Raw genomic sequence first — 27324 nt, forward strand, 5'->3', positions numbered from 1 at the left:
CCCATTTGACAGTCTTGTTTTTTGGTCCTGCTGGGGCTCCATCTCTAAAACCACTAAACAGTATTGCCGCATTGTACGGCTTGTGTCGGACACCATTCTAACACATGAGTGTGCAATCACAGAGGCATCAACTTTTAACTTCATTCACCAAAATTAGTTTGGTGTCGTTTGGTCATGGAAAGAGACATGGATAGATGACATTTCAGGTCAGGACCCTTAATTCTAGAAATCGACTATCTGTACGAGTTACTGTATCTTGCACTGCTTTGTTATTGCCTATATCGAGTATGGTATTGCATACAACAAAGCTATTCACTTACAATAACACCTATACTAGTATTAATGGCGGCACAGTGGCAGAGCTGGCTGTCGCCTGAACCGCGCTGCACCGCTGGAGACCCGGGTTTCAATCCTGTCTACAGTGCTGTCTGTATGGCTTAGTGTAATGTTCTCCCTTGGGGTTTTCCCTTTTCTCCGAGGTCTTCGGTTTTCCCCTCCACAACTAACTCCGAGATGTACCCGTTTGCAGGTTAGTTTGGCTTGGATATAAGTGTAATATCCATCGCGTTGTGTAAGGATGGTGAACAGTGTGCGGGAATCCCTGGTCCGGTGTCCTTTTCGGGGGGCAAGTATCCCAAAACTAACCAAAGCTAAACTAACTGGCCTGGATGCGCTGGATTGAATAAGCGCCTTGAGCACCAGACACGTTGTTGTAGCGCTACGGGGGAGGTTTGGGGGTCAGGGTGTAGTGCGGCTACCTACTGCAAGTGTGTAATGCGTCTTGGTGGGGGGGGGTGGGGTGTTTAGGCTCTTCATTCACCTCAAACCAAGCTGGTTCCTTTAACAGATGAACATTGGCATCTGCCCAACAACATCAGCGTGAACCAAAATAGATGTGTTTTTTTTTTTTTTTTTATTTTTTTTTTCTTTTTTTTTCTTTTTTTTTTTTTTTTTTTTCTTTTTTTTTTTGTTTTTTTGTTTTGTTTGTTTGTTTGTTTTTCTTTTTTTCTTTTGTTTTTTTTTTTTTTTTTTTTTTTTTTCCCTCAGAAACTTTAGATGTCCTCACCGCAGCTTGGAGAGAGAAAACCCGCCTTGTATTGTGTCCAGGTCACGGATCCTTCATCAGAACCTGGAATGGAATGGAAAGCAAACAAGGTCCAAAGAGAAGGTAAACACAAACTCAACGTGAACGAGCAGCTTCTCTGGGAGAAGGACTGGGTGTACTTTTCAGTCTCGTTCAGTCTATTGTCACGAGTGCACCGAGGTACCGCGTAAGCTTACCTTGTTTGCGTGCTAACCGTCAAGACCATACAATCAAACCACCCCACAGAGTCAAGACCCGATAACCGAGTCACATTGAATAACGGTTTAGTGCAGTAACGTTCAGTAAAGGTACAGATCAAAGATAGTCCTCATGTCTTCCATGATTTGATCGTTGCCACCTGGACTGCTCGCTAGTTGTTGATATAATGTGATTAGTTGTCCTGATAACAGCTGGGAAGGAACTGTCCTGAATAAAACATAGATTTAACCCAGTGTTGAGGGGCATCAGAACATCGAGTACATAGGTTTAAAGACGAGGGGAGAATATTTAATGGAACCTCGCATGGGCAACTGTTTCATACACATAGGGTGGTGGGTAGGGTTTAAAGCTGGAAAACTAGGTAATTCGCGCTGTACCATAACCACATATAAAAGATTTTTGTACAGTACATGGATTGGACAAGGGAATTTTGAGAGGCAAGTATGGGCGATACACATAGGGCCATGTGTTACTGGTGTATATGGGACAACCTGATCAGCATGGGCAGTTGGGCTGAATGGCCTGTGTCCCCCTACTGTAGACCCTAGTACATGACTGGTTTTGAAATTGTTTTTGGATATCCTGAATTCTGTGAAACTCTTTGCTGGAATTACTTGTATCCCCATCATATCCCACATCCCCTTTTTCCCCCCTCGCCTCTCAGTTCTGAAAAAGGGTCTCGACCCGATCGTCACCTATTCCTTTTCTTCCACATATGCTGTACTGGCCGGCGAGTTTCTCTCGCACATTGTTTCTATCCGTTTATCTTAGAGCTGCTGTCCCATCTTCGATGGTCCCTTGAGGGTAAACCTCATACTCTTCGCGCTACAAAATTCATGTTGACATTCTCATGCAAAGGAGGGCAGAAAGCTCAGCCCATCATTTAGCCGGCTGAATTCCTGAATCCTTTTCTGCAACTTTTCACCACGCCTTTGACTGGGAACAATTAGACCATTTATTGCACCAACCACCCTGCTTGAGGTCAGCAGTCTGCAGGGCCTACTGGACACCACACCACATTCTTGAGTTGCGTTCTGTTCGGGTGAAACTGGACCCACGTGGGACAGCCAGTTCTGACAGGCTGGGAATGGGGCGCAGGGCAACTCCTGCGATGCAACTGTGCAACTGCTGAAAGACAGGCAACCAGTTCACTCCAGTCCTCAAGACAGACACCCCAAATGCCGGAGTACCTCCCAGCGACGTGCTGCCTGGTCAACCAGTTACTTCCGCAATTTTGGGGTACCCCGGTGTGCCTGCCATACATTCGGTCAGTTGGCACTCTGGATGTATCAGGGACACGCGGCAGTCCCTCTCCCGCGCCCCCCGATTCGAATGGAGGTAAGTGGACAGGACAAACAAGGTCTAACGGATACTCTAGCGTTAGTCTGTATGTCTGCCGCGGTGCGGGGGGCCCACAGCTTAGGAGCATGGGACTAGGTCCATCAGGTATTACGCATTGCCTAGACTCGGTCTGCTCGAGCCATTAGTTGCTGTTTTTGTATCAACTTTTACTGTTTGTTTGTGGGGGATGACTCGAAGAATACACAGCAAGCCGTGTGAGGACTCCTGCATCGTTGCTTTTTGTCCGTTCTTAAGTCGTTTGCGTGACCTATCTCTACGTGAGCTTGTCCAACACATGATCCACATTAGGTCGGTCAGGGGGAGAGGCTGGGAGAAAGGGGTGTAAAAGTTAGCTTTCAGACCATAACCCGACAAGAAGGTCAATTGGGAGAGGGAAAACGAATCAAGCCAGGGGGGCGAGAAAAGAGGATCGTAAGTGCACAGAGAGAAGGACGGAGAAATCGAAGAATCCAAAAGACAGACATAAGGTTGAGAAATAACTAACGTAAAATGGGGAGAGTAGTGGTGGTCCAGGGTCGGGTGCTCTTCCAGGCTCTGAAAAAGGTATAAAAATAGTTAGTACGGCGGGTAGGGTAATTGTATCCACCAGAAGGGGTGTGGGGGGGGAGGGTGTGAGTGGGAGGGGGGTAGAGGGCGGTGAGGGGCGTGCCATATTGATGGGGTTGGGGGCGGCAAGGACTGTGGGTGGCAGGTTCTTTGGAAAAACAATTAAGACTTTTTGGAGGGACCTGGGCCTATATGGGACATGGCCAAGTGGTCTAGGGGTGATGGGACATGCGTGGGGTCGTCAGGGTGAAGGGTGGCATGGAATACCTGGAAGGCGGGCTTATGTGTCCACAAGGCTGTTAGGACTCTAATGGTAACCGGGCCAGTCCTGGAATAAGTTCTTCGTGGATTACCAAGGCTGGACCCGTATGGAAGAGATGTCCCAGGGGCGGGTAGGGGGGTGTATAACGGGGCCAGGCGTGGGCCAGCTGCCAGTGGTACGAAGGCAGACCTCTGGCTATACCAAAACAAACTGTGACCGTGTACGGGGTCAAGTCTGATCAGTACCTAAACATAGACTAGAAAATAGGTGCTGTGGTGCCGCGGTTCGGGGCCCTGGTCGAGCGCGTCCGGCCTCCATAGAGCGGGTGCTGATCATAGGGGCGCACACAAATCATATCGCCATGGGCCGTGGCCTGTCGCTGGCAGCTACCCCCTGGATCCCTTTAGAGCCCCAGAGGGCCACACTACTCCCTCTGAAATCAAGCCCATGAACTGCCGTCACTACCAAATTACTAGCAGAGAAAATCACTCAACAACTTCACACACGATCTCACTTTATAAAATGAAGGTGCCTCTTGGGATCATCGAATCCTAAGCCCCTTTCCGAATAAAAAAAGCCCACTGTGCCGCCTTTTTCTGGCCTCGGCCCAGCAGTCGGAATACTGGCGTCTGCCGTCATTGGGCATGGGTGCGGCACGTACCCTTAGACTTTTGTAAGTTCTGTATCGTCGCAGCCCTACAATCTTCTAACTTCTCGCCGTGGGGGTGCAGGGACACCGGGGGAGTGCGGTCCAGTGGGGGGGGCCGGCTTGCTTTCAGTTAATGGATGGGTCGCTGGGCCAGTCACCAGGAATCCAGGCGGGGAAAGGCTGCATGCCTTATACGCACCTCTATGGGCAGAACTGTCTTTAGCCTCAGATTAGGAGCCCAAGAACGGTAGCATACTCCCAGGTGGGTCTCCGCAAACCCTGTACACTGCTAGACAGGCCCGTGGCGCTGACACTCAAATCCCCTTATTCACTGTCGACTAGTGGAGCTTGGGGAGGCTGTTTCACAGTAATGGGCAGAGTCCGACCCCGAGGGCGGGGGTAAGCGGCTCAGAATACGGACAGAAAAAGTTATGTACCTTTTGAATGGCGAGAAATGAATAGGAATTCCAAGAAGGTGGGGAAAAAAATCTGCGGAATCATTGTACACGAAGACAGGCATGTGAGGGGGAATTATTCCAGGCAGTGATTGTATAGGGCTATAGTAATTAGGAAGGGCTTTTCACGGTTATGTTTAGGAAGTTATATACTGCTGGGGGGGAGTCTGTGCAATATGCTTCTTGATTGGCATGGAATGGATTTGCGGGGAATGGAGGAGATATGGATTATATATGCGGGGCAGTTACTGAGTGTGGGATTGGCACGCACGTTTGATTGGGCCTGACGTGTGGCGCAAAAAGGGCCTTGTTCCTGGAGCTTACTATATTCTAGGTATATAGGGTCTCTTATGGTACTCTTAACCCTCCTTGGTGGGGGGGGGGGGGGGGGGCCCGGGACGAGAGGCAGAAACTTAGAAAGGTCAAGTGGGCTAGGCTAGGACAATGAAGACAACCCCCCCCCCACTGTACACGACCCGAACTGTGGTGGAAACAAAACACACACGACCTTTGACCGAGGGCACGGCTTTGAACCCACACTGTTCAAACGGCCCTCTCAACACGAAGACCGCCGCCTTCTCCAGACCTGTCAACAGACTCCCTTGTTTGCAGCGTGACACGGGGTCCATGCTGCAACGAACCTGTCAAAGCTCCCTTGGGTGCAAAGGCAGTCTCCATTTCTTTTTTTGGCCAATGGACTTGTGGCAAGGCCAGGTGTCTTGTGTGTGTGTGTAGTGTGTGTGTGTGTGTGTGTGTTTGGGTGTGTGTTCTATGTGTGTCGTGTGTGTGTGGGTGTGTGTGTAACATGCAGATACACCGGTGCAGGAGTGACACATTCGGCCCTTCAAGTCCATCCCTCCGCCTCAATATGGTTACATTGCTGATCATCAGTACACCGTTCCTGCTCTTTCGTCCCCACATATCCCTAATTCCGTTAGCCCTAAGACGCTAATACCTATAACTCTCGAATAAAGCGTGTGTGTGTGTGTGTGTGTGGTGTGTGTCAATGTGGTGATCCATCCCTTCCCCTTCCTTGCAGGCTGCGGTCAAACTCTGGTGACCTTGTCCACAGAAGCTAAAAACCCCCTTTAGCCCTCCCCCCGGACCCATAAAGGTGTAAAACTCACGGGCTCCAGGCGCTGGAAATACAATATATCCCGGGAGGAGCGGCTCCAGATACAAGGTGGTCAAAGCTGCAGCTCCCAGCCAGCTAGGGGCGGGGGGATGGGAGGGCAAGTTGTTGTCCTCCTGTCCTCCAACAACCCCGTCCAGGCGCCTTCCGGGCAGGTGCGGTCCAAGTGAAGGTGGGGAGGTGTTCACCCGTGTCCACTAGTTAGCAGCCGCGCCCGGCAGCGCTTAGTCCCCTGCAAACAGCCCCCCTCTCGCTCTTCCGCGTCCGCTGCGACTCCAGCCGCGCCCCGTCAATCACCCGCCCCGCCACAAGGAAAAAACAGACACGCCCATCCGGAAAGAGACTCCCGCCCCTCGTCACCCAACAAGACCACGCCTCACCCTAGAGACCCGTTGCGCCCCCCCCCCTTGGGCTCAGCGCTTAGAACATGAATATTGGCTTTTGTATTGGTATTGTATTGTACGTCAAATTATTGTCATTGTCTCAATTGTTGAGACAAACGAAATTGAATTTTTTTCCGGTTGAAGGCAGTATGCATTTAAAAAACATCACAAAAGAAATTATAAAAATAACTAATTACAATAAATAATAAAACATATTAAAAATAAAATGAAAATGAATTCGAAAATTTAAAATTTTAAAACATAGAAAGCACAAATACAGAAGTCCACGACCACATAACATAACATAAAATGGCACCCAGGTGAGGGACGGATACACTGGGTCCACCAGCCATAGCCAGCCTCCACCCTGTTCATCATGTTGTGGACGGGGGCCGTTCCACGCACCCCGCAGTCGCCCGCCCGGGTGGCCCGATTCGATGTCAAGCCGCCCTCACAGCCGGACGGGCTGGTGAACGCCGAAGCCGAACACAGAAACCGACGGTGGAGGCATCCCTTCCTCCTCAGCGGCCCGACCTCTTGATCGCCGCCCTCCCGCTCCCAGGAGTCTTGCAGCTCCTGAGTCCGCATAGGCCAGAGCAGTGCGGCAGAGTCGCAGGAGACCAGCGTTTGACGTAGTCTTTCGCCTGCCCCCGCGTGGGGTTTAGCTCTTGCAAACCGCAGCCTCCGTGATGTGGTGCAGCGTAGTCCAGCAACCCTCCGGGCTCCAAACGGAGACCCCCGGTATAAGGCATCAACAGCCCGACCGCGATGTTCCACACCACGCGTGTCCCGCACGCTGGCTGGGAGCTTCTGGTCGCGATCCGGCACAGGAAGGGCCGCGCCATCCAGGGTAGGTAGGCCGCTGTGGGGGGGGGGGGGGGGAGCGAGGACGCGACTCGAATAATAGTCGCGTCCCCACCAGGAAGTGGCTGGAGGAAGGGATCCCCCGCACCGTGCCCTCTTCCCCCACATAAAAACACCAAAAAACACAAAAAAACACACTTTTACACATAACTAAATAAACAAAAAAACAAAAAGATACCGGCTAGGTGGAGGCTGCTGGCACCAGCGCCACCGGAAGTACAATATGTTGTTCAAGAAAGAACTGCAGATGCTGGAAAATCGAAAGTAGACAAAATTGCTGGGGAAACTCAGCGGGTGCAGCAGCATCTACGGAGCGAAGGAAATAGGCAACGTTTCGGGCCCGAAATGTTGCCTATTTCCTTCGCTCCATGGATGCTGCCGCACCCACTGAGTTTCTCCAGCAATTTTGTCTACCTTTGAATATTGCCTTGTGCAGGAAGGAACTGCAGATGCTGGTTTAGACACAAAATGCTGGAGTAACTCAGTGGGACAGGCAGCATATCTGGAGAGAAAGGATGGGTGACGTTTCGGGTCGAGATCGCCCATTCCTTCTAGAAACATGGAAACTAGGTGCATGAGTAGGCCATTGGGCCCTTCGAGCCAGCACCGCCATTCAATATGATCATGGCTGATCATCCAAAGTCAGTACCCCATTCCTCCTTTGATTCCCTTAGGCCTTAAGAGCTAAATCTAACTCTCTCTTGAAAACTCTCTCCAGATACAGTGAGTTACTCCAGCGTTTTACACAAGGGGTGGTGGTAGGTACCTGAGGAATAGCTTTTTCACACAGATGGTGGTAGGTGTATGGAACGTGTTGCTGGATGAGATAGTTGAGGCAGTGACTATAGCAACATTTAAGAAACAGTTAGACAGGTACATGGATTGGACGGGTTTGGAGGGATATGGACCAACTGGGACTTGTGAAGCTGGAACATGTTGGTCGGGGTGGTCAAGTTGGGCTGAAGGGCCTGTTTCCACGCTGTATAATTCTATGACTATGAGAAACTCGACCTCCACGCCAATCAGTGCTCAGACACTCCTTGGTCAAACGAGGCATCCATTAAAGTTGCCCATTTGTTTATTCCTTCAGTCAAGCTGGTGGACCTGCTGAGCTTTTCCAGTATTTTTTGTTATTGCTCCTACATCAATCAGGGCTCAAACTATCAACATGGTCCAACCACAGCCTTGGTATCAATCTTAGACCTAAAAAGCTGGGGTAACTCAGCGGGTGAGTTTGCATCTCTGGAGAAAAGGAATAGTGATGTTTCGGGTCGAGACCTTTCTTATGTCACCTATTCTTTCTCTCCCGAGATGCTGTCTGACCCGCTGAGTTACTCCAGCCTTTTGTGTCTATCTTCAGACTAAACAGCGGTGAGGCCTTGTGACGCCCGGCGTGGGGCAACTGTTGGGGGGGGGGGGGGGGGGGGGGGGGGGGGGGGGGGGGGGCAGCCTTTGTAACTTTGTGGGTCAAGCCTTTGTAACTTTGTTGAAGAAGGAAAATCGAAGGTACACAAAAAAGCTGGAGAAACTCAGCGGGTGCAGCAGCATCTATGGAGCGAAGGAAATAGGCAACGTTTCAGGCCGAAACCCTTCTTCATTGCCCCTCGGATTCCTATTAAATGTTTAGTACGTGTAGCAATGAACTGCAGATGCTGGTTCACACCGAAGATAGACACAAAGGTAGACAAAAGCGCTGGAGAAACTCAGCGGGTGCGGCAGCATCTATGGAGCGAAGGAAATAGGCCTATTTCCTTCGCTCCGTAGATGCTGCTGCACCTGCTTTGTGACTTTGTCATCTCCGTTGGAGGCTGCTATTTGTATACATTGTGTGTGCAAACAAAGAATCTCGCTGTGCAAAGTCACATGTGACAATAAAGTATGCCTATTCCTATTCCTAACCAACGTCTGCAGTTCCTTCCTGCACACTTGGTGACAATGACTACCCCGCCTCCGGCCAGTCAGGCTAACCCCACCCCCTCTTTCCAAAGTCCAATCGGCTAACGTAAAATGCAATAGATATCAAAGCCAATGGGAGTCTGGGCTACTTGCTGCAAGCAATAAGGAAGGATACATGCCGCAGCCAATAGGAATGTCGGTTACATGTAGCAGGCAATGGGTGGGAGCCAATGGGGACACTTCAGCTGAAGGATACATGACTGAACCAATGAGAATGCAGCGACGTCCGAATGTAACCAATTAGCCGCGCGTGTCAGTGGAAATAAGCACATGTTGTTAGAGCTATTAGATGAAACGGATTAGACTGATATAATCAGCCAAAGCTGGAGGATATGAATAGGAATAACCAGCTAAATTAAACATAAAGCGTAATGACTAAAGCCGGGTGGACAGCTGAAATGAAAACAAAACATGCAGGAAGCACTCAGCAGGTCAAGCAAGCAGCATCTGTGAAGAGAGTTGACATCCTATGTTGATGCTTTTCTGATGAAGGTCATCAGAAAGGTCATCTGAGATAAATCCCATACCATTAAAACAATTATCAATTAATTAATTGCAATGCATTTAAGAAAACCATAATCTAATCAAGCAGGGCAAGCAAGATTATTGAAAGGGAACTGTGATGAAATTATGAGAATGATTTAGTTTAGAGATACGGTATGGAATCAGACCCATTGGAGCACAAAATCCACACTGACCACTGATTACCCTCTTGAAGAAGGGCCTCGAGCTGAAACATCACCCATACCTTCTCTCCAGAGATGCTGCCTGTCCCGCTGCGTTACTCCAGCTTTTGGTGTCCAGCTTCGGTTGAAACTAGCATCTGCAGTTCCTTCATATACATTATTAGTTCTATGTTGCCCCACCTTCTCTTGCACGAAACTGCAATAAACTAAACTGAACTTCCTGTACATTAGGGGGAATTTTATGGAGGCCAATTAAATGACAATATTTGGGATTTGGGTGGAAACTAGAGCACCCAGAGGAAACGTTCAGTCACAGGGAGAACATGCAAACTCCACAAAGGCAGCTTCCTAAGTTAGTTTTGAGCCAGTTACTTCACTGTGTGGCCGCATTTGAGCCAGCTACGACCAGAGTGGATAGAGGAGAACCAGTATTTATATCAGGACTCCCAGGGCAACGTGTGTAAGAGGAACTAGGCGGCTCAGGCAATCCTGTAAAGGAATGGATCCGTCTGAAGAAGGATTCCGAACTGAAACGTCATACGTCCATTCCCTCTACTGCATGCTGCCAGACCTGGTGAGTTCTTCCAGCACTTTGTATTTTGCTTTGTATTTTGACTTTGAACCAAAATTCAACCAGGCACCTCCAAATACCTTTAGCATTGGAGGTAATGGCACCTGATACTCGGGCTTAGGAGGCCCGACTTATGGACAGCATCACATATGCTCATGCTCCCATAATATTATTAAATTCAAAAGTCCGAAGTACATACGTACATTAGTTCCTGCAACTGGCAGAGCTAGTTTCCTCTATTTCTTCACTTTGCTCTTGAAAAGCTTTTGGTTGCATGCCATCCAGACAGCAGAAAGACTACACATGATTTCAATTGAGCTGGCTGCAGTGGACAGACACAGGATAAAGATAACAGATAGTGCAAGATAAAGTCCAGAAAAGTCTGCAAAGTTAAAAGTAAGAAATGCTGCTGTTGGAGTCGAGCTACTGGGCCCAGAACAGATACAATAAATTATTAGTAATGCTAGGTAACCCGACCATAAGAGGGCAAACCAAAGTGTGTAGTGTGACCTTTATTAGATCTATAGTTCATCATTACTGAGGAAGGGTTGTGCAGAGTGGTTCAAGATCCTGTTCGTTGATGGGAACAAGCTGTTCTTGAACCTGGAGGTCACGGCCCTCAGAGTGCTTCTTGCAAAGTCCTCTTCTTGCAATCTTTTTGTGATGACATATATTTAGTCATCTAAAATGTTTCTCGGGAGGTTTCAACCAAGTTTGCTGAGCTTGGCTTACCTCAGCTTTTGTCTGCCTTAATCTTTTAAAATGCAGCTGGAAGTAGTTGAGAGTGATTGCTGAATAACGGGCAACGAGATGAAAAATAGTTGGCGTCTATCTAAAACATCAGCAATGGTTGTTTTCAGTCCTCTGTCAAGCATAACTTCCATTTTATAAATTCCTTGTGAATGAGCTGAAGAGGCCATTTTTCCCCCCAAAGATAGACACAAAGTGTTGGAGTATCTCGGCAGGTCAGGCAGCATCTTCGGCAAGAAAGGATGGGTGACTTTTCGGGTCAGGACCCTTCTTCAGACTGAAGAACTTGGATAGCACTTAGATATCTCTTAGATAAGCGATGTTTCAGATCAAGACCCTCCTTCAAGCTAATTGTAGAAGGGGGAAGAAAGCAGGGAAAGAGAGGGGGGCAAGACAAATACTGAAGAGATAGCTGAAATGTGTAGGACGAAAGGTCCTGACCCGAAACGTCACCCATCCTTTTTCTCCAGAGATGCTGCCTGACCCGCTGAGTTACTCCAGCATTATAAACCTGCATCTGCAGTTCTTTGATTCTACATTTTGTTTCACTTTGTCCCATTTGCCTTGGCACTTTAAGTGCAGAGCCTAGATTTTGTCCTGAAGTGAAGATTGAATTGAATTGAATTTCTTTATTTGTCATTCAAAATCAAGTTTGAACGAAATTTATTTTCCATAGTCATAACAATAAAGAGCACCAAAACACACAATGACATAAATTTAACACAAACATCCATCACAGTGAGGAGGTGACTGGAGGAGAATCACTGTGATGGAAGGTAAAAAAGGTCTTATCTCGTCTTTGCTTCCTTCTCCCACGGTCAAGCAGTCAAAATGCTGCATCGAGGCGATCAAGGCTCCTGATGTTGAAGAAGCTGTCGAGTGATGGAAGATCCCGTGGCGATTTTAAGCCGTGCTGGGCGATGAAAAGTCCTGCGATCGGGCCAACTTTTGCCTTGCGATTCGGGGCGGACGAAGCTGCTGCGGCTGGCGCTCCCAAAAAATCGATCGCCAACCAGGGACCTGCGAGCTCCCGATGTTACAGTCCACAAGGCCCGCGGCCGAAGCCTCCGGAAGTCGAGTCGCAGCCACAATCGCAGCGCCACCGCAGCCTCCATAAGTCAGCCAGCTCCGCGATGGTAAGTCCACAGGCTCTTCGACCGGAGCCTTCAAAGTTGATCCCAGTTAGAGGCCGCAAGCTCCTCGATGTTAGGCTGCAGAGCGTACGGAGATACAACACGGAAACAAGTTGCATCTCTGCTGAAGAAAGAGATTTTTTTTAAAAATTCCCCCCCCCCCCCCCCCCCATAATACAAAACTAAAAAACAGACTATAACATACATCTAACATTAACACTAAGACAAAAAAGAAAAACAGACGGACTGCAGGCGAGCCGCCACTGGCCACAGATGGAATTTATATTGAGCTAACTCAAACAAGAATGTTAACTACTTTGTAAACATAATTTGTCTCATGGTAATAGTGGCTTCATGGATGAAACACCACATCCTCGCGAGTTTCATTAAGAATCCCTAATTTAAATTTGTGCAATACGTCATAACTGACTAAATTTGGAATTCGCAAATTACAATTCCTGTGACTCACTCCCATTCCTTGAAGAACAATAGCAAATAAATTACGATTTCATTCAGGAATCTATTTACATAATTTATTAATTACATCTTTCTTTCCAAGATACAAGTTGTAACGCAGCTGGAAATACCAAAGACTTAAGTTATTAACTCTGCTTGATCTCCGAAGCATTCCTAGCATTTTCTGTTTCAATTCAGATTTCCAGCATTCCATAGCAGTTTGCTTCGTCGTGGAACTTGTTTTTCGAACGGGTGCCAGAAGTTATGGGGAGATGGAAGGAGAATGGGGTTAGGAGGGAGAGATAGACCAGCCATGATTGAATGCCGGAGTAGACTTGACGGGCCAAATGGTCCAATTCTGCTCCAATCACGTATAACCCTGACTGCAAGCTGGAAGCTGGAACGCAAACTAAAATCAAGACAGTCAAGAGTATTTAATTATCATGTCCCGCAATAGAATGATGAAATTCTTACTTGCAGCAGCGGCATAACAGGTTTGTAAACACAGTACTCAACAGATAACACAACAAACAACAAAAAAGTTTGATTTATGAAAAACAATATAGTACCAAAACAAAATTATGCCCAAAGTCCCAGGCAGTTTGTAGCTTAGTTCAGACTTTACTTTAGACTTTAGAGATACAGTGTGGAAACAGGTCCTTCAGCTCACTACCACGCCAACCAGCGATCACCTGTACACTAGCACCAGGGACAATTTACAATTATTGCCAAAACCAATTAACACAACCACACGATCCACCTGTAATCCTCTTGCAATAGTCCAGCTCACACAAAGATGTAAAACATTACACAAAATCTTTAATCATACATGTTAGCAAGCAAAATTGTATGCAAAAGACATTTGTTGCATACTTTCAGGAAGCAAATATTGTATTTAAAATGCTTTAGAGTGAATTGTTCCACCAAAAAAACTGAAATTGAAGCATATTTAAAGGCAGCTCGTTATTGTGCAGCTTACACATAGTGGTATTTAAACTGATGTATAAATCTCAGTGGGTTCAGATAATTTACATTATTTCATTACATCTTCAGGTTGTTCCTGATATGAATGCATTTGAAGGACTTGGGCATTAGTGCGGCACAGCGGCTGCCTTATAGCACCAGAGACCCGGGTTCGATCCCGACTACGGGTGCTTGACTACGGCCTGCGTGGGTTTTCTCCATGGTCTTCGGTTTCCTCCCACCTTCCATAGACCGAGAGGTTTGTAAGGTAATTGGCTTGGTATAAACGTAAATTGTCCCTAGTGTGTGTAGGGCAGTGTTAAGGTGCAGCAATCGCTGGACGGTACGGACTCGGTGGGCTGAAGGGCCCGTTTCCACGCTGTATCTCTAAAACTAAAATCTAAAAAAAAAAATCACCAGGAAAATAATAGGAATGATCAGAACCAACGTGGATTTAAAAAAGAAAAACAATGTTTTACTTACTTTTGACATGTCTTTATGACTTTTAGAATAGGGGAGAAGTTGGGCATGGTGTTTCTGTAATTTTATAAAACCTTCAGTAATATGACTCATAAGAGAATGATCAACAGGGTTACAACTCATGGAATTTCCCATCATAGATCCAGAATTGGTTATCATACAGAAAGAAAGGAGTTGTAATTAAACAATCATTGTCAGGTTGGCAAGCTCGGGTGAATACTGCAAGAATTAAAAGCTTGGACTCCCAACTTTTCCAGAATGATTTAGCCGAGTGAACAAAATGTCATATATCAAAGTTAGCTAGTGGCACTCAATTAGGTGGGAGTGCAAAGAAGGCAGTGAAAAGATTTAAAGACGATCTGGACAAATTGAGTGAGCAGCTGAGAACATGGCAAATTGTACACAATAGTTAGAGAGTCATACCATGCAGAAACAGGCCAACTAGCCCATGCCCACCAAAATTGCCCACTAAACTAGTCCCACCTCCCTGCTTTCAACCCGTATCCCTCTAAACCTACTCTATACATGTACCTGTCTAAATGTTTCTTAATCGTTGCGATAGTACCTGCCTCAACTACCTCCTATTGGCAGCTTGTTCCATACACTCACCACCCTCTGTGTAAAAAAAGTCACCTCTCAGAATCCCATTAAATCTCCCCCCCCTCACTGTAAACCTATGCCCTCTGGTTCTCGATTCCTGTACTCTGGGGAAAAAAAGACTGCACGTTTACCTAATCTATTCTTCTCGTGATTTTGTCTATTCCTCTCATGAATATGTAAATGTGGGAAATAAGGTCATCTGCTTTGCCGTAAATAGCAGAAAAGCAGAGAATGTATTAAATGGTGAGAGACTAGCTAGTGCTGATGGTCCAAGGGACTTGGGTATTTATAAACACACCTGGGTCCATTTGAACTCCCAGCCTACAGCTAGTGCAACACAGAATTAAGAAGGAACTTGATAAATGACCTCTATTGCACAAGGATTTGAAAACAAGAGTAAACAAGGATGTCTGCTTGCTACTGTACATGGTCTTGATGAGACTGCACCTTCATTTGTGCGCTTATTCCATGAAAGCCACTCTACAGTGCATGGTGACAGCTGGAGCAAGGCCTTTAAGAAGTTACACAAAGTGCTGGAGTAACACAGCAGGTCAGGCAGCATCTCCGGAGAACATGGATAGATGGCGTTTCGGGTCAGGGCTGATAGAACGTTCCCAACATTACCTATCCAGAGATGCTGCCTTGTCCCTCCGAGTTACTCCAGCACTTTGTGCCTTTTTCTTTTGTAAACCAGTGCCTTGTGTCTAATTTTAAGGTATGATTTGTCTTTTTATTTCCTCCTGCATTACCCCGGGGCATTGAATCACACCGTGATGCAGCTGCTCAGACCCTGGAGATTCACATCGTTCTCCCATTACTGTTATAAAAGCAGAGCAGAAAATCCTAGCTTTTATTCAATGTCCACCTGTATACTCTGGAGAGCCTGGATAATAATAGCCACAGAAACTGTAGCATGCCTCACTTATCCTCTCTCTATCCAATGGAGATGTGGGATGGAAGAGAGTGAGTGTAGAAATTGAGCTAATTACAGCACAGCATCAAACACAGCGTTTAGGAAGGAACTGCAGATGCTGGTTTATACCATAGACACAAAAATGCTGGAGTAACTCAATGGGTTAGACTGCATCCCTGGAGAAAAGGAATAGGTGATGTTTCAGGTCCTGACCAGGGGCCTGGCCCGCTGAGTTACACCAACATGTTGTGCCTGTCTTCAACATCAGATTCTTGATTAGTACAGGTGTCAGGGGTTTGTGGGGCAAAGGTATGAGAATGGGGTTGCGAGGGAAAGATAGATCAGCCATGATTGAATGGCGGAGTAGACTTGATGGGCCGAATGGCCAAATTCTGCTCCAAGAATGATAATCAAACACAGAACAAAAAGGAAGTCAAACATCCGCCCAATATTTTGATTGGCAAAACCAGTGCACTACATCTGTACATAAAGGAATCTTTCTCTCCGAAGTGCACTATTAGTTCTTTTGCAAAGTATTTTAAACATGTTCATTACCAAAGTCAATTAGCAAAACCCTAAGTCAGTCAATTTATACTGATCGTGAAACACAATCACAGCCTACAAGACACTTAATATGGTTCACTAGGTTTTACACTTTATTCCAACAGTGTTGAACAATACATTTGTATACCCAGTTTATGGCACTGTTCACTAATGTCCATTGAATCATAAATAAAATAATAACAGAAAACACTGGATGGCAACACAAACATAAACGCCAAAAATATGGAATATTCCTTGAGAAAAATTAATCTGGTTTCCAGTTCAAATGTGTTGTACATTTCCAACTCTTTCAAATATCCAGCCTTATTTTTAAATTTGTAGCCTCCACTCTGAGTCATGAATCAATCGTAGACAGGTTGTTAAATCTGCAGGTGACACCAAGGTTGGTGGCTTTGCGTAGTGAGGAAGACTGCCAAAGTATACTGCGGGATATAAATCAGCCACACAAGTGTGTTGAGAAAGGGCAGGTGGAATTTAATCCGAGCAAGTGTGAGGGTTTGTACCTTCCATGATTGAATGTAAGGGGAAAATATACAATTAAGGGCAAGACCCTTAACAGCATTGATGTATAAAGGGATCTTGCAATCCATGTTCATAAAGTGCCTGTCCCACATACATGATTTTTTTCGGCAACATGTTACGCCTTTATGGTCGTGAGTAGCCGCCCAAATAGTCGAACCTATTTCTGGTCGCCGCTGCATTTTCAACATATTGAAAATTTTCGGCCACCTGCTGCGACTACGACGGGTGCCGGCAGTCGCCGAAAAATATCGCGTGAGTGGAACAGGCCCTTAACTCCCTGAAAGTGCCAACACAAGTATATAGCTCGGTAAAGAGGTATATGCTAAGCTTGTTTTTATTGGTCAGGGCACTGAGTGTTAGAACCAGGAAGTCATGATGTAGTTATATAGGATGTTGGTTTGGCGGTTTTTAGAGTATTGTGTGCAATTCTGGTCATCCCAATACTGGAGGGATGTGGAGGCTTTGGAAAGGGCGCAGAGGAGACTTACCAGAATGATGCATGGATCAGGGGATATTAGCTTCAGGGAGAGGGTGGACAGATTTGGATTGTTTTCTCTGGAATGCCAGAAGTTGCGGGGAAAGCTGGAAGAAGTATATACAATTATGAGGGCATAGATAGGGTAGACAGTCAGAAGCATTTTGCTAGGATGAAACTATAAAATATCAGAAGGCATAGCTTTGAGGTAAGAGGGAAAGTTCAAAGGAGACGAGTGGGGCAAGTTTTATTTTTACACAATAAATGCCTAAAATGCACTTCCTGGGATAATGGTGGAACCACATACGATAATGGGATTTAAGAGACTTTTGATATGCGAGGAATGGCAGGATATGGATTAGGTGCAGGCGGATAAGAGTGTGTTTTTGCATCATATTCGCATAGCCACTGAGCCGAAGGCCCTTTTCCTGTGCTGTACCGTTCTATGTTCAAACAAACATTGGGCCAAATTTCACAATTGGTCCTTACTGAACTGGAATACACAACTGATTAAATTATCCCTGCAAAGGGAACATACACATTTGGTTTAAATGGTTATGGTATGATTATCTGAATATTCATACATTTGTTTTCATTTGTCATCATGCAGAATATGAGGCCTTTTACAGTGATACAGAAGGCTATTAAAAAGATTGGAGCCACAAGACTGGTGCTTCGGCCAATAGTCCTTTACATCTGAGTGCAACCAGACATATTTGTCCCTTTTTTCTGCTTCAAACCACGTTTGAACCCTACAAAATGAACATACACAGATGGAGGATCGCAACTAATATTTAATATCAGTATTAGAACTTTGAGATTCAAACTTAGCTTTTTGTCCTAATGTTCTGGGTGCATTAAGATCCTAGGCTTTCCTGCGTTTCCTTCTGCTCCATCGTTGCAGACTCTTTCAGTCCAGTGACAGCCTCACTCTGCTGTTTCAAGTATTGCTCCAGTAAGTTAGTGAGAAGCATAGGTCCATTGTTCAGCAGCTGGCATGTCTGAGAGGTAATCTGAGTCAGGCCACTTACTACCTCCCCGCGGATCACCTGCATTCCTGGCAGCCTGGAATATTTCACCACTCCCTGTCTACTGAAGAGGGCATCTTCAATACAAGCACCTGCAGAGGAAGCACAAGGTGCAATCACCAGACATGGACATTAATGTCCTCCAGATCCTGACATTGAAATGATTTTATCATAGCGATGGATTGCCGCAGGTTTACAACAGGGACAGAAAACACGAGGACAAACAAGGAAGTATGTATTTATCATTATAATAATGAGGTGGAGCAGCAGTTGAGTTCTACCTTACAGCTCCAGAAACCTGGGTTCAATGCTGACTACGGGTGCTGTCTGTACAAAATTTGTATGTTCTCCCCATGACCATGTGGGTTTTCTCTGGGTGCTCCGGTTTCCTGCCACACACCAAGGACACACTAGGTTTGTAGGTTATTTGGCTACGATAAAGATTGTAAATATTCCCTTGTCTGTAGGATAGCGCTGGTGTACGGGGATCTGGTCAGCGCAGACTCGACGGTAGAAGGACCCGTTCCCGCACTGTATCTCAAAATTAAACAAATCAAATAAATCAAACATCACACTATCGCTAAAAAGGAGTGTATTCCGCCACAAAATTTGATACAAGGTCTCAGTGGAAGATAGCAAAGTGTGATCAAAAACTTCATAAACAGTTGAGTTTTATGGTCGTATTAAAGGCAGGAAATAATAAGGTGCAAGAAGGGGAATGCCGAGAATACAGTTGCAACAGTCAAAGGCAAAGTTGTCAATCATTCCTAATTAGCGGTGGCAAAGTGACTGGATTTTGGAAGATTACAGAGATCTCATCAGATTGGAAAGAGTTACGGAAATGGGAAGGAGTGAAGCCAAGAATGTATTTGAAAATGATGAGAATTTCTAGAACGAGATGTTCCAGGATCGAGCATGGACATGATCCAAATTACAATGTCACTACATTTTGTTCAATAATGCTTCACTTATCTCCGTCTTGTCACAAAAAATTGCACACAGTATCCCAACATTTCTTGATGTGCCACGTCTCAACTATATTTGAATAAATTACTACCGACTGCTTTGTTCTCTTGAGGAGTGCATTTCAAAGACAAGACTTCACCAGTCAATTAAATATCGATTCCAGAGACTAGATGCATTAGAGAAGATGATCAGGAAGCCAAACACAAAATCAATGTAAACCTTCCAATGCACTTTATACCTTGACACCACTAATTTGCTAAGTACATGACAGGCAAGGGCAGTCAGTGATAAAACACAACAACAACAAAAGTAGCTGAAATCTTCCACATTTGCTTATGTATTCCATGGAAGTCACTGGTCCTTAAGATAATTTACATTAGATACATAGACAATAGGTGCAGGAGTAGGCCATTCGGCCCTTCGAGCCAGCACCGCCATTCAATGAATGATCATCCACAATCAGTACCCCGTTCCTGCCTTCTCCCCATATCCCTTGATTCCGCTAGCCCTAACCCTCTAGCCCTCTTTTGAATGCATCCAGTGAATCGGCCTCCACTGCCTTCTATGGCAGAGAATTCCACAAATTCACAACTCTCTGTGTGAAAAAGATTTTCCTCATCTCAGATCTAAATGGCCCACCCCTTATTCTTAAACTGTGGCTCATGGTTCTGGACTGCCTCAACATCGGGAGCATCTAGTGTGTCCAATCACTTAATAATTTTATATGTTTCTATCAGATCCCCCTCTCATCCTTTTAAATTGCAGTGGATACAAGCCCAGCCGCTCCTTTCTTTCATCATATGAGAGTCCTGCCCTCCCTGAAATTAACCTCGTGAACCTGCGCTGCACTCCCTCAACAGCAAGAATGTCCTTCCTCAAATTAGGTTCTACAATTATATGCATTTTAACAAGCATGTAATTTACAAAGGAGGAGCTTGAATACATCATATTCTGTTGTGAAGGGCAGAGCCTTGTAATAGAGAACTGGGTGGCGGGTTGGTAGAATTGTTGCCTTACAACGCCAGAGACCCGGGTTGAACCCCAGCTGTGGGTGCTATCTGTACGGACTTTTGTTCGTTTTCCCCGTGACCGGATGTGTTTTCGCCGAGAACTTCGGTTTCCTCCCACACTCAAAAGACGTACAGGTTTGTAGGTTAATAGGCTTGGTATAAGTGTACATTGTCCCTAATGTGTGTAGGATTGTGTTAATGTGCGGGGATTGCTGGACCTGTATCTCTAAACTAAACTAAACATGCAATATAATGAAACATGTGAAATTAACTTTATGGATCATTCACAATTTATAAATAACAAATAATAAAAGCAAGAGGTTCAGGATTGTGTCCATCTCTGCCACTGCTTTAACACAGTTCTTACCCAGTAAGCTGATCTGAGTTGAACTGCGCACAATCTGAAGCATCTCTTTTGTTTTGGGCTCCTTACTGACAAGAATGATATTGCGACCAATAAACAAAGGCAGCAGGTTCTTGTATTTGGTGTCTGTTAGATATGATCGCATAACCTGTGACAGAAATAGTTGGAGGTAAAATAAGATGTAAACTGGATCTATACTGTAATAGGTTTGTAATATTTAAGCACCATACATTTTGCTTTTACTTTAATAGTTTGTAGCACTGTAGCGTAACAAGTAGAACTGCTGCATCATAGTTCCAGTGACCAGGTTAAATCCTGATTCCCATGCTATCTGTGTGGAGTTTGCACATTCTCTCAGTGATCACCTATCACCATTGACTCCATCTAGACTTCACGCTACCGCAGCAAGGCCAGCAGAATAATCAAGGACGAGTCACACCCCCGGTCATTCCCTCTTCTCCCCTTTCCCATCAGGCAAGAAGTTTGAAAATGCATACCTCCAGATTCAGGGACAGTTTCTTCCCAGACGTTATCAGGCAACTGAACCATCCTCTCATCGACTAGAGAATAGTCCTGATCTCCCACCTAGATCATTGATGACCTTGATCAGACTTTAGTGGACTTTATCTTGCACTAAATGTTATACTCATCATCTTGTATCTGTACACTGTGGACAGCTTGATTGTAATCATGTATAGCCTTTTCGCTGACTGGACAGCACTCAACAAAAAAATATTTTCACTCTACCTCGATACACATGACGATAATAAACAAAAGTAAAACTAAACTTATTCTCCAATGGGTACAGTACCAGAAGCAAGGTCCCATGAACTCTTTAATACATTTCTTCAGAAACTGACGCTATAACCATAGATGGGATTAGCACCATGTTCACCCTTCTGCAGGAGTGATTTTCAGCCCAGACCACAAAATAGGTTTGCAAATGGAAAACTTCCACATTGGCAAAATAGAGGAGAGTTATGTATCCCCCACGAGCTAATACTTTCTGGAGGAGTGAGGAAATATATTAAGGAGGAATCATTGGGAATTTTCAATTAGGGTCCTGGGAAACAAGTATTACTATTTAGGCGCAGCTAAACAAATGTTTACAGTTTAGATACAGCATGGAAACATGCCCTTTGGCCCACCGAGTGCACACTGTCCATTGATCACCCATTCACACTAGTTCTATGTCATTCCACATTCTCGTCCACTCCCTATATACTGGAGGCAATTTACATAGACCAATGTATCCGCAAACCCGCACGTCTTTGGGATTTGAAAGTAAACCAGAGCACCTGGAGAAAGCCTACGAGATTACAAGGAGAACATGCAAACTCCACACAGACAGCAGTTGAGGTCAGGATCGTACCCGGGTCTCTGGCGCTGCAAGGCAGAAGCTCTACTGGTTACGCCAGTGTACCGCACGAATATCTTCAGTAACAGAATGAAATACATAACACCGACCCGATTTGGGAAAAACTTCATGCGGATGTCGTGTTTCATTAATCGATGTCGAAGAAGCCGCAGGTCCTCCGAATTGATGGAGCTGTTCTGGAAAACTGCTATCATTTTATTCTCTTGGAATGTGAATTCCACATCACGCCGTATCAGTTTCTCCAAGATAGATGGCTGGAAGAGAAATTTATACAAACATTATTATACACTGTCTCATCGACTAAAGAAACAGCAAAAACGCTACAATACGCACAGCAGGGACAGATCCTATTGCAAGTAATCAGCAGCTGATCACAAAGGCTGATTACAAGTCGGCTTTCACCATCATTGTTCTCTGTAACTGATAGCACTTTTTGTCAGCAGTCCATTCAGGGTAAAATGCAGAGATAAGGAAGCTGTTGTCAGTGTTAACCTGCTCCTCCATAACATCTGGTGCAGCAGCATTTATGGAGCGAAGGAAATAGGCAACGTTTCGACCCAAAATGTTGCCAATTTCCTTCGCTCCATAGATGCTGCTGCACCTGCTGAGTTTCTCCAGTATTTTTGTGTACCTTTGATTTTCCAGCATCTACAGTTCCTTCTTAAACCCTCCATAACATCTGCAGCATTTTCTCAATGGAATTAGTACAATTTCAGCAGTTTGAAAGTAGAATCACAAGTTTGAAATAATGTTATTATTCTCCCTGTAACATTCACTAAAAATGAGTGAGATGAGGTGAATGTAATTGACTAGTGATAATTATTCATCAACACTGGCATTGAAATGCTAGTTGTATTTGTATACCATCCGATTTTATTTTAGATACAGCGCGGAAACATGCCTTTCGACCCACCGAGTCCATGCTGACAAGCTAACACTATCCTTCCTACACACTAAGCACATAGAGAATAAGTGCAGGAGTAGGCCGTTCAGCCCTTTGAGCCAGCACCACCATTCAATATGATCATGGCTGATCATCCAGAATCAGTACCCAGTTCCTGCTTTCTTCCCATATCCCTTGATTCCATTAGCCCTACGAGCTATATCCAACTCTCTCTTGAATACATCCAGTGAATTGGCCTTCACAGGCAGATAATTCCACAGACTCACAACTCTCTGGGTGAGAATGTTTTCCTCATCTCAGTCCTAAATGGCCTACCCCTTATTCTTAAACTGTGACCCCTGGTTCTGGACTCCCCCCCAACACCGGGAACATTTTTCTCGCATAATTACAATTTTGCCAATTCATATTAACCTACAAACCTGTACGGCTCTGGATTGTGAGTGGAACCCGAAGCACCCGTAGAAAACCCACACAGCACCCATAGTCAGGATGGAACCCAGGTCTCTGGCATTGTAAGGCAGCAACTCTACAGCTGCACCACCATGCAGCCCTAATTCTCTCAAACTTATTTCAAAATTCCACAGCATGTAAAAAAAAATTACAACTTTGCAATTCATCTACATGAATGCCTCAACTTTCATTTTGATCTCTGTAAATTATTTAAAACATTATAAAAATAAGGAAATGTTTACTTCCTGTTTGCTGTCTGTCAAATTCTGATCAGCCTCAGCATATTTGCTACTGTTGAAATACAAAGTACTCACACCCTTACTTTATGTATGCAACAGTTTAGGAAATTGAGTCTTATCGAGTCCACATCACAAGATTAGAAATTGTTCAGCCAGAGCTGAACACACTTCTCAGTATCTGCATACAATGGTGTCTTGCGCCTCTTGTGCGTAGATGGCAAAATATTGGTGGAAACAGGGCCGCGACATGAACACACTTTCCTTGACCCCAAGAAATTGAATAGACATCGGAACAGAATTAAGCCATTCCACCCATCGAGTCCGCTCCGCAATTCGATACCTGATTTTCCTCTCAACCCCATTCTCCTGCTTTCTCCCTATAACCATTGACATGGTTACTAATATAGAACCTACCAATCTCCACCTTAAAAATACCCAATGACTTGGCCTCCACCATTGTCTGTGGCAATAAATTCCACACGTTAACCCCCATCTGGCTAAAGAAATTCCTCCTCAACATATCTACAAACTTTAAAATCTGTAGGAAGGAACTGTAGATGCAAGTTTACAATGGAGTTAAATACAGAATGCTGGAGTAACTCAGCGGGACTGGACGGCTTCATCTCTGGAGAGCAGGGGTGGGTGGTTTCAGGTTGAGACCCTTTTACAGATGTAGGAGAGTGTCAACCTGAATCGTCACCCATCCCTTCTCTCCAGAGAAGCTGCCTGTCCGGCTGAGTTACTCCAGCAATTTGTGTCTATCAACTGAAAAACCTGCCCTTTATCAAGAATAGATATACACAGCCATGGTTAAGAACTAAATTATTTTTTTAACGAATTTCAAGATTATATTCAAGGTTGTCTAAAAAAGTTTACACATCGCAGAGGAAAGAAATGTTAAATAAAGCAAAAATGCATGACCCATTAAATGTATTCACCTCATGAACATCTTGCTCCCAAGGTTTGATGCATCTCTCTGGGACGGCAGGCCTTGGAGGCATATATTCCGTGACAGCCAACAACTTCTGCCGCAGGATGTGTATGGGCTTGCGATGGCGGGTCACTGCTTTAGATCCATGACGCACGACAACTTGGAATGGAAGCCACCCTTTACAACAAAGAGCACCCTTCAACTTAGCAAACTGCTTGGGAAGCTAAATATTTGCACATCAAGTTTCTTAAACTATCAAGCAGTGAGCATAAGCTCAGTGGGACTCTAAACATAGCTAAAGGGTGATTTCACAAAAGGTCACTGGAGCGTAGATCCGCACCCACGTGACCGAAAATCTCAAGTGGAGTACATGCTATACATCCGGTACATGTTAGTGAATGGGAAAACACGCACTTTCCCACCCGTTAAAAATATCAAAAACGGACAGTTTTTGAGCTGCAATTTACTGTGCCAGTCGGGGTGACCGTGAGGCACAGCTACCTAAATTTAAAGTCCATGTTAAAACCCACCTGAGAACCATGGGCGATTTTGCAATTTTACTGAGGGATTTTTCACTTTTAAAACTTCATATAACAAATGAATAAAGATAAAAAAAGTCAATAATGCCTTACTTTTGATGAAATTCAGCGAGCAAACGCGATAATTCCCGATATTTTGGACCTTTAAATCTCCATGGCAAATGTCCGCTGTTCACTTCCGCTGGATTGGCACCTTCAGCTCCCTCTTTATTTTACCTTAGTTTCTATCTTTTTTATTGGACTGTAAATCTAGGTAGCTGTGCCTCACGGTCACCCCGACTGGCACAGTAAATTGCAGCTCAAAAACTGGCCGTTTTCGATGTTTTTAACGGGTGGGAAAGTGCATGTTTTCCCATTCACTAACATGTACCGGATGTATAGCATGTACTCCACTTGAGATTTTCGGTCACGTGGGTGCGGATCTACGCTCCAGTGACCTTTCGTGAAATCACCCTATTTCCAGAAGGTAATGGGATGGAAAGGTCCAAGAAAAGGGGGAAGCTAGGTGGAGAGGGCAGAGACTGCAGACAATGTCTTGGATATTCTCATACAAATCATTAACAATGATACATGTCAAACAGCGTTGTGCCCAGCACCAACTTCTGAGGCACATCACAAATCATGGGACATGGAAAAGCAGCAGTGTAGATAGGGCATCTTGGTTGGCGTGGGCAAATTGGGCCGAAGGGCCTGTTCATCTGCTTTTGCTTCAATTTCAACATCTGCAATTGATTGTGCTGCTTGTCTTTTAAAATTGCTCTTCTACACTTCGGTGGGTTGAAGGTACACATAAGGCCCAGGTGTGGGAGGCATCTGTGTCGGGGCACAGGGGGCGGAAGGGGCACAGAGGGTAGGAGTCGTCTAGGATCAGCCATGATCATAGAAACATAGAAATTAGGTGCAGGAGTAGGCCATTCGGCCCTTCGAGCCTGCACCACCATTCAATATGATCATGGCTGATCATCCAACTCAGTATCCCGTACCTGCCTTCTCTCCATACCCCCTGATCCCCTTAGCCACAAGGGCCACATCTAACTTAAATATAGCCAATGAACTGGCCTCAACTACCCTCTGTGGCAGAGAGTTCCAGAGATTCACCACTCTCTGTGTGAAAAAAGTTCTTCTCATCTTTGTTTTAAAGGATTTCCCCCTTATCCTTAAGCTGTGACCCCTTGTCCTGGACTTCCCCAACATCGGGAGCACTCTTCCTGCATCTAGCCTGTCCAACCCCTTAACGGCGGTGCAGGCTCGAAGGGCCGAATGGCCTACTCCTGCACCTAATTTCTATCTATTTCTATGTTTCTATGACGGGTCACAAGGAGTGTGGGGGACAGGGAATGTGGACACTGGGGGTGGGGATGTTGGTGCACGGAGGTTATAGGAGGGAGGGGGGAGGGGGGGAGAGGAGAGGATAGAGGGAGGAGGAGAGAGGAGAGGAGGAGAGAGGGAGGAGGAGAGAGGGAGGAGGAGAGGGGGAGGGGGAGAGAGGGAGGGGGAGAAGGAGAGAGGGAGAGGGAGGAGGAAGGGGAGGAGATAGGGGGAGGAGGAGATAGGAGAGGAGGAGAGAGGGAGGGGAGAGGAGAGAGGGAAGGGGAGGGTGAGAGAGGGGTGGGGAGAGAGGGACAGAGAAGGGGGGAGGGAGGGGGAGGGGGAGGAGGAGAGAGGGAGGGGAGAGGAGAGAGGGAGGGGGGGGGAGGGGGAGGAGGAGGGGGGGAGAGAAGGAGGAGGGGAGAGAGGGAGGGGGAGGGGGGAGGAGGAGAGAGGGAGGGGGAGAAGAGAGAGGGGGGAGAGGAGAGAGGGAGGGGGGAGAAGAGACAGGGGGAGAAGAGAGAGGGGGAGGAGGAGAGAGGGAGGGGGAGAAGAGCCCGGGGGGAGAGACTTAGAGGGGTCACGGGGAGCCGCTCCGTACCCTCTGCGGGCCGCCGCCGCCGCCGCCGCCGCCAACCTCCCGCTCACCGCCGCCATCTTGCCGCCGCCGCCGAGCCGCCAGTGATTGGTCCGGACGTTGATGCCAGCGGCCAATCAGACGCTGCCCACAGCGCGGACCAATCACAGCGACCTCCTCTTGTCCAATCCGTAGCGAGCCCGGCCATGACGCGGCTGCCACCAGCCAATGGGAAGCCGCTGTTGCCCCCCCCTCCCCCATTGCCCGTGCTGCCCCCTGGTGGGCTGCAGGAGCATCGCAGTCAAAGTAAAAGTCACCGGACAAACAAACAAACAAACAAACAAACAAACGCAGGCTTATCCCCTGTACAGAGGATTCTAAATCTAACTACACACACACACACACACTTATACAATATAATATATGTGTGTATATGTATATAGTAGGCCCCTCTCTGTCATGACTGACCATGGGTGATGCATCCTATTTTGCAGGTGATGTGTGGTCGGATGCAAGCCTGGGCGATCGCTGTCATATGGAGGACAGGCTGTTGCCCATGCAGCACGTCCCCCCCTCTCCACTTCGCTAATCGATCCAAAGGAACA

At 46.0% G+C, this 27324-nt stretch overlaps 1 protein-coding gene across 1 annotated transcript; it reads right to left on the bottom strand.

Moving 5' to 3' along the window:
• Positions 1-16723: 16723 nt before the first annotated feature.
• Positions 16724-26980, bottom strand: LOC129710025 (39S ribosomal protein L10, mitochondrial-like). The gene is made up of 5 exons (XM_055656712.1): positions 26744-26980; positions 24303-24518; positions 21861-22025; positions 20397-20541; positions 16724-18145 (listed from the first exon to the last, which is right to left on the bottom strand). Exons 1-5 carry the CDS (start codon positions 26978-26980, stop codon positions 17883-17885), a joined length of 1026 nt encoding a protein of 341 aa, XP_055512687.1. The 3' UTR covers positions 16724-17882.
• Positions 26981-27324: the final 344 nt, after the last annotated feature.

Source organism: Leucoraja erinacea, chromosome 27 (genome assembly GCF_028641065.1).
Source record: "Leucoraja erinacea ecotype New England chromosome 27, Leri_hhj_1, whole genome shotgun sequence".
NCBI lineage: Eukaryota > Metazoa > Chordata > Chondrichthyes > Rajiformes > Rajidae > Leucoraja > Leucoraja erinaceus.

Coding starts and splice junctions, on each gene's coding strand:
- LOC129710025 (XM_055656712.1), bottom strand. CDS start 26,980: ATGGGGGAGGGGGGGGCAACAGCGGCTTCCCATTGGCTGGTGGCAGCC. Junction 24,519..26,743: donor GCGGCGGCGGCCCGCAGAGG/GTACGGAGCGGC, acceptor GCAAATATTTAG/CTTCCCAAGCAGTTTGCTAA. Junction 18,146..20,396: donor AACTCAGATCAGCTTACTGG/GTAAGAACTGTG, acceptor CTTCCTCTGCAG/GTGCTTGTATTGAAGATGCC.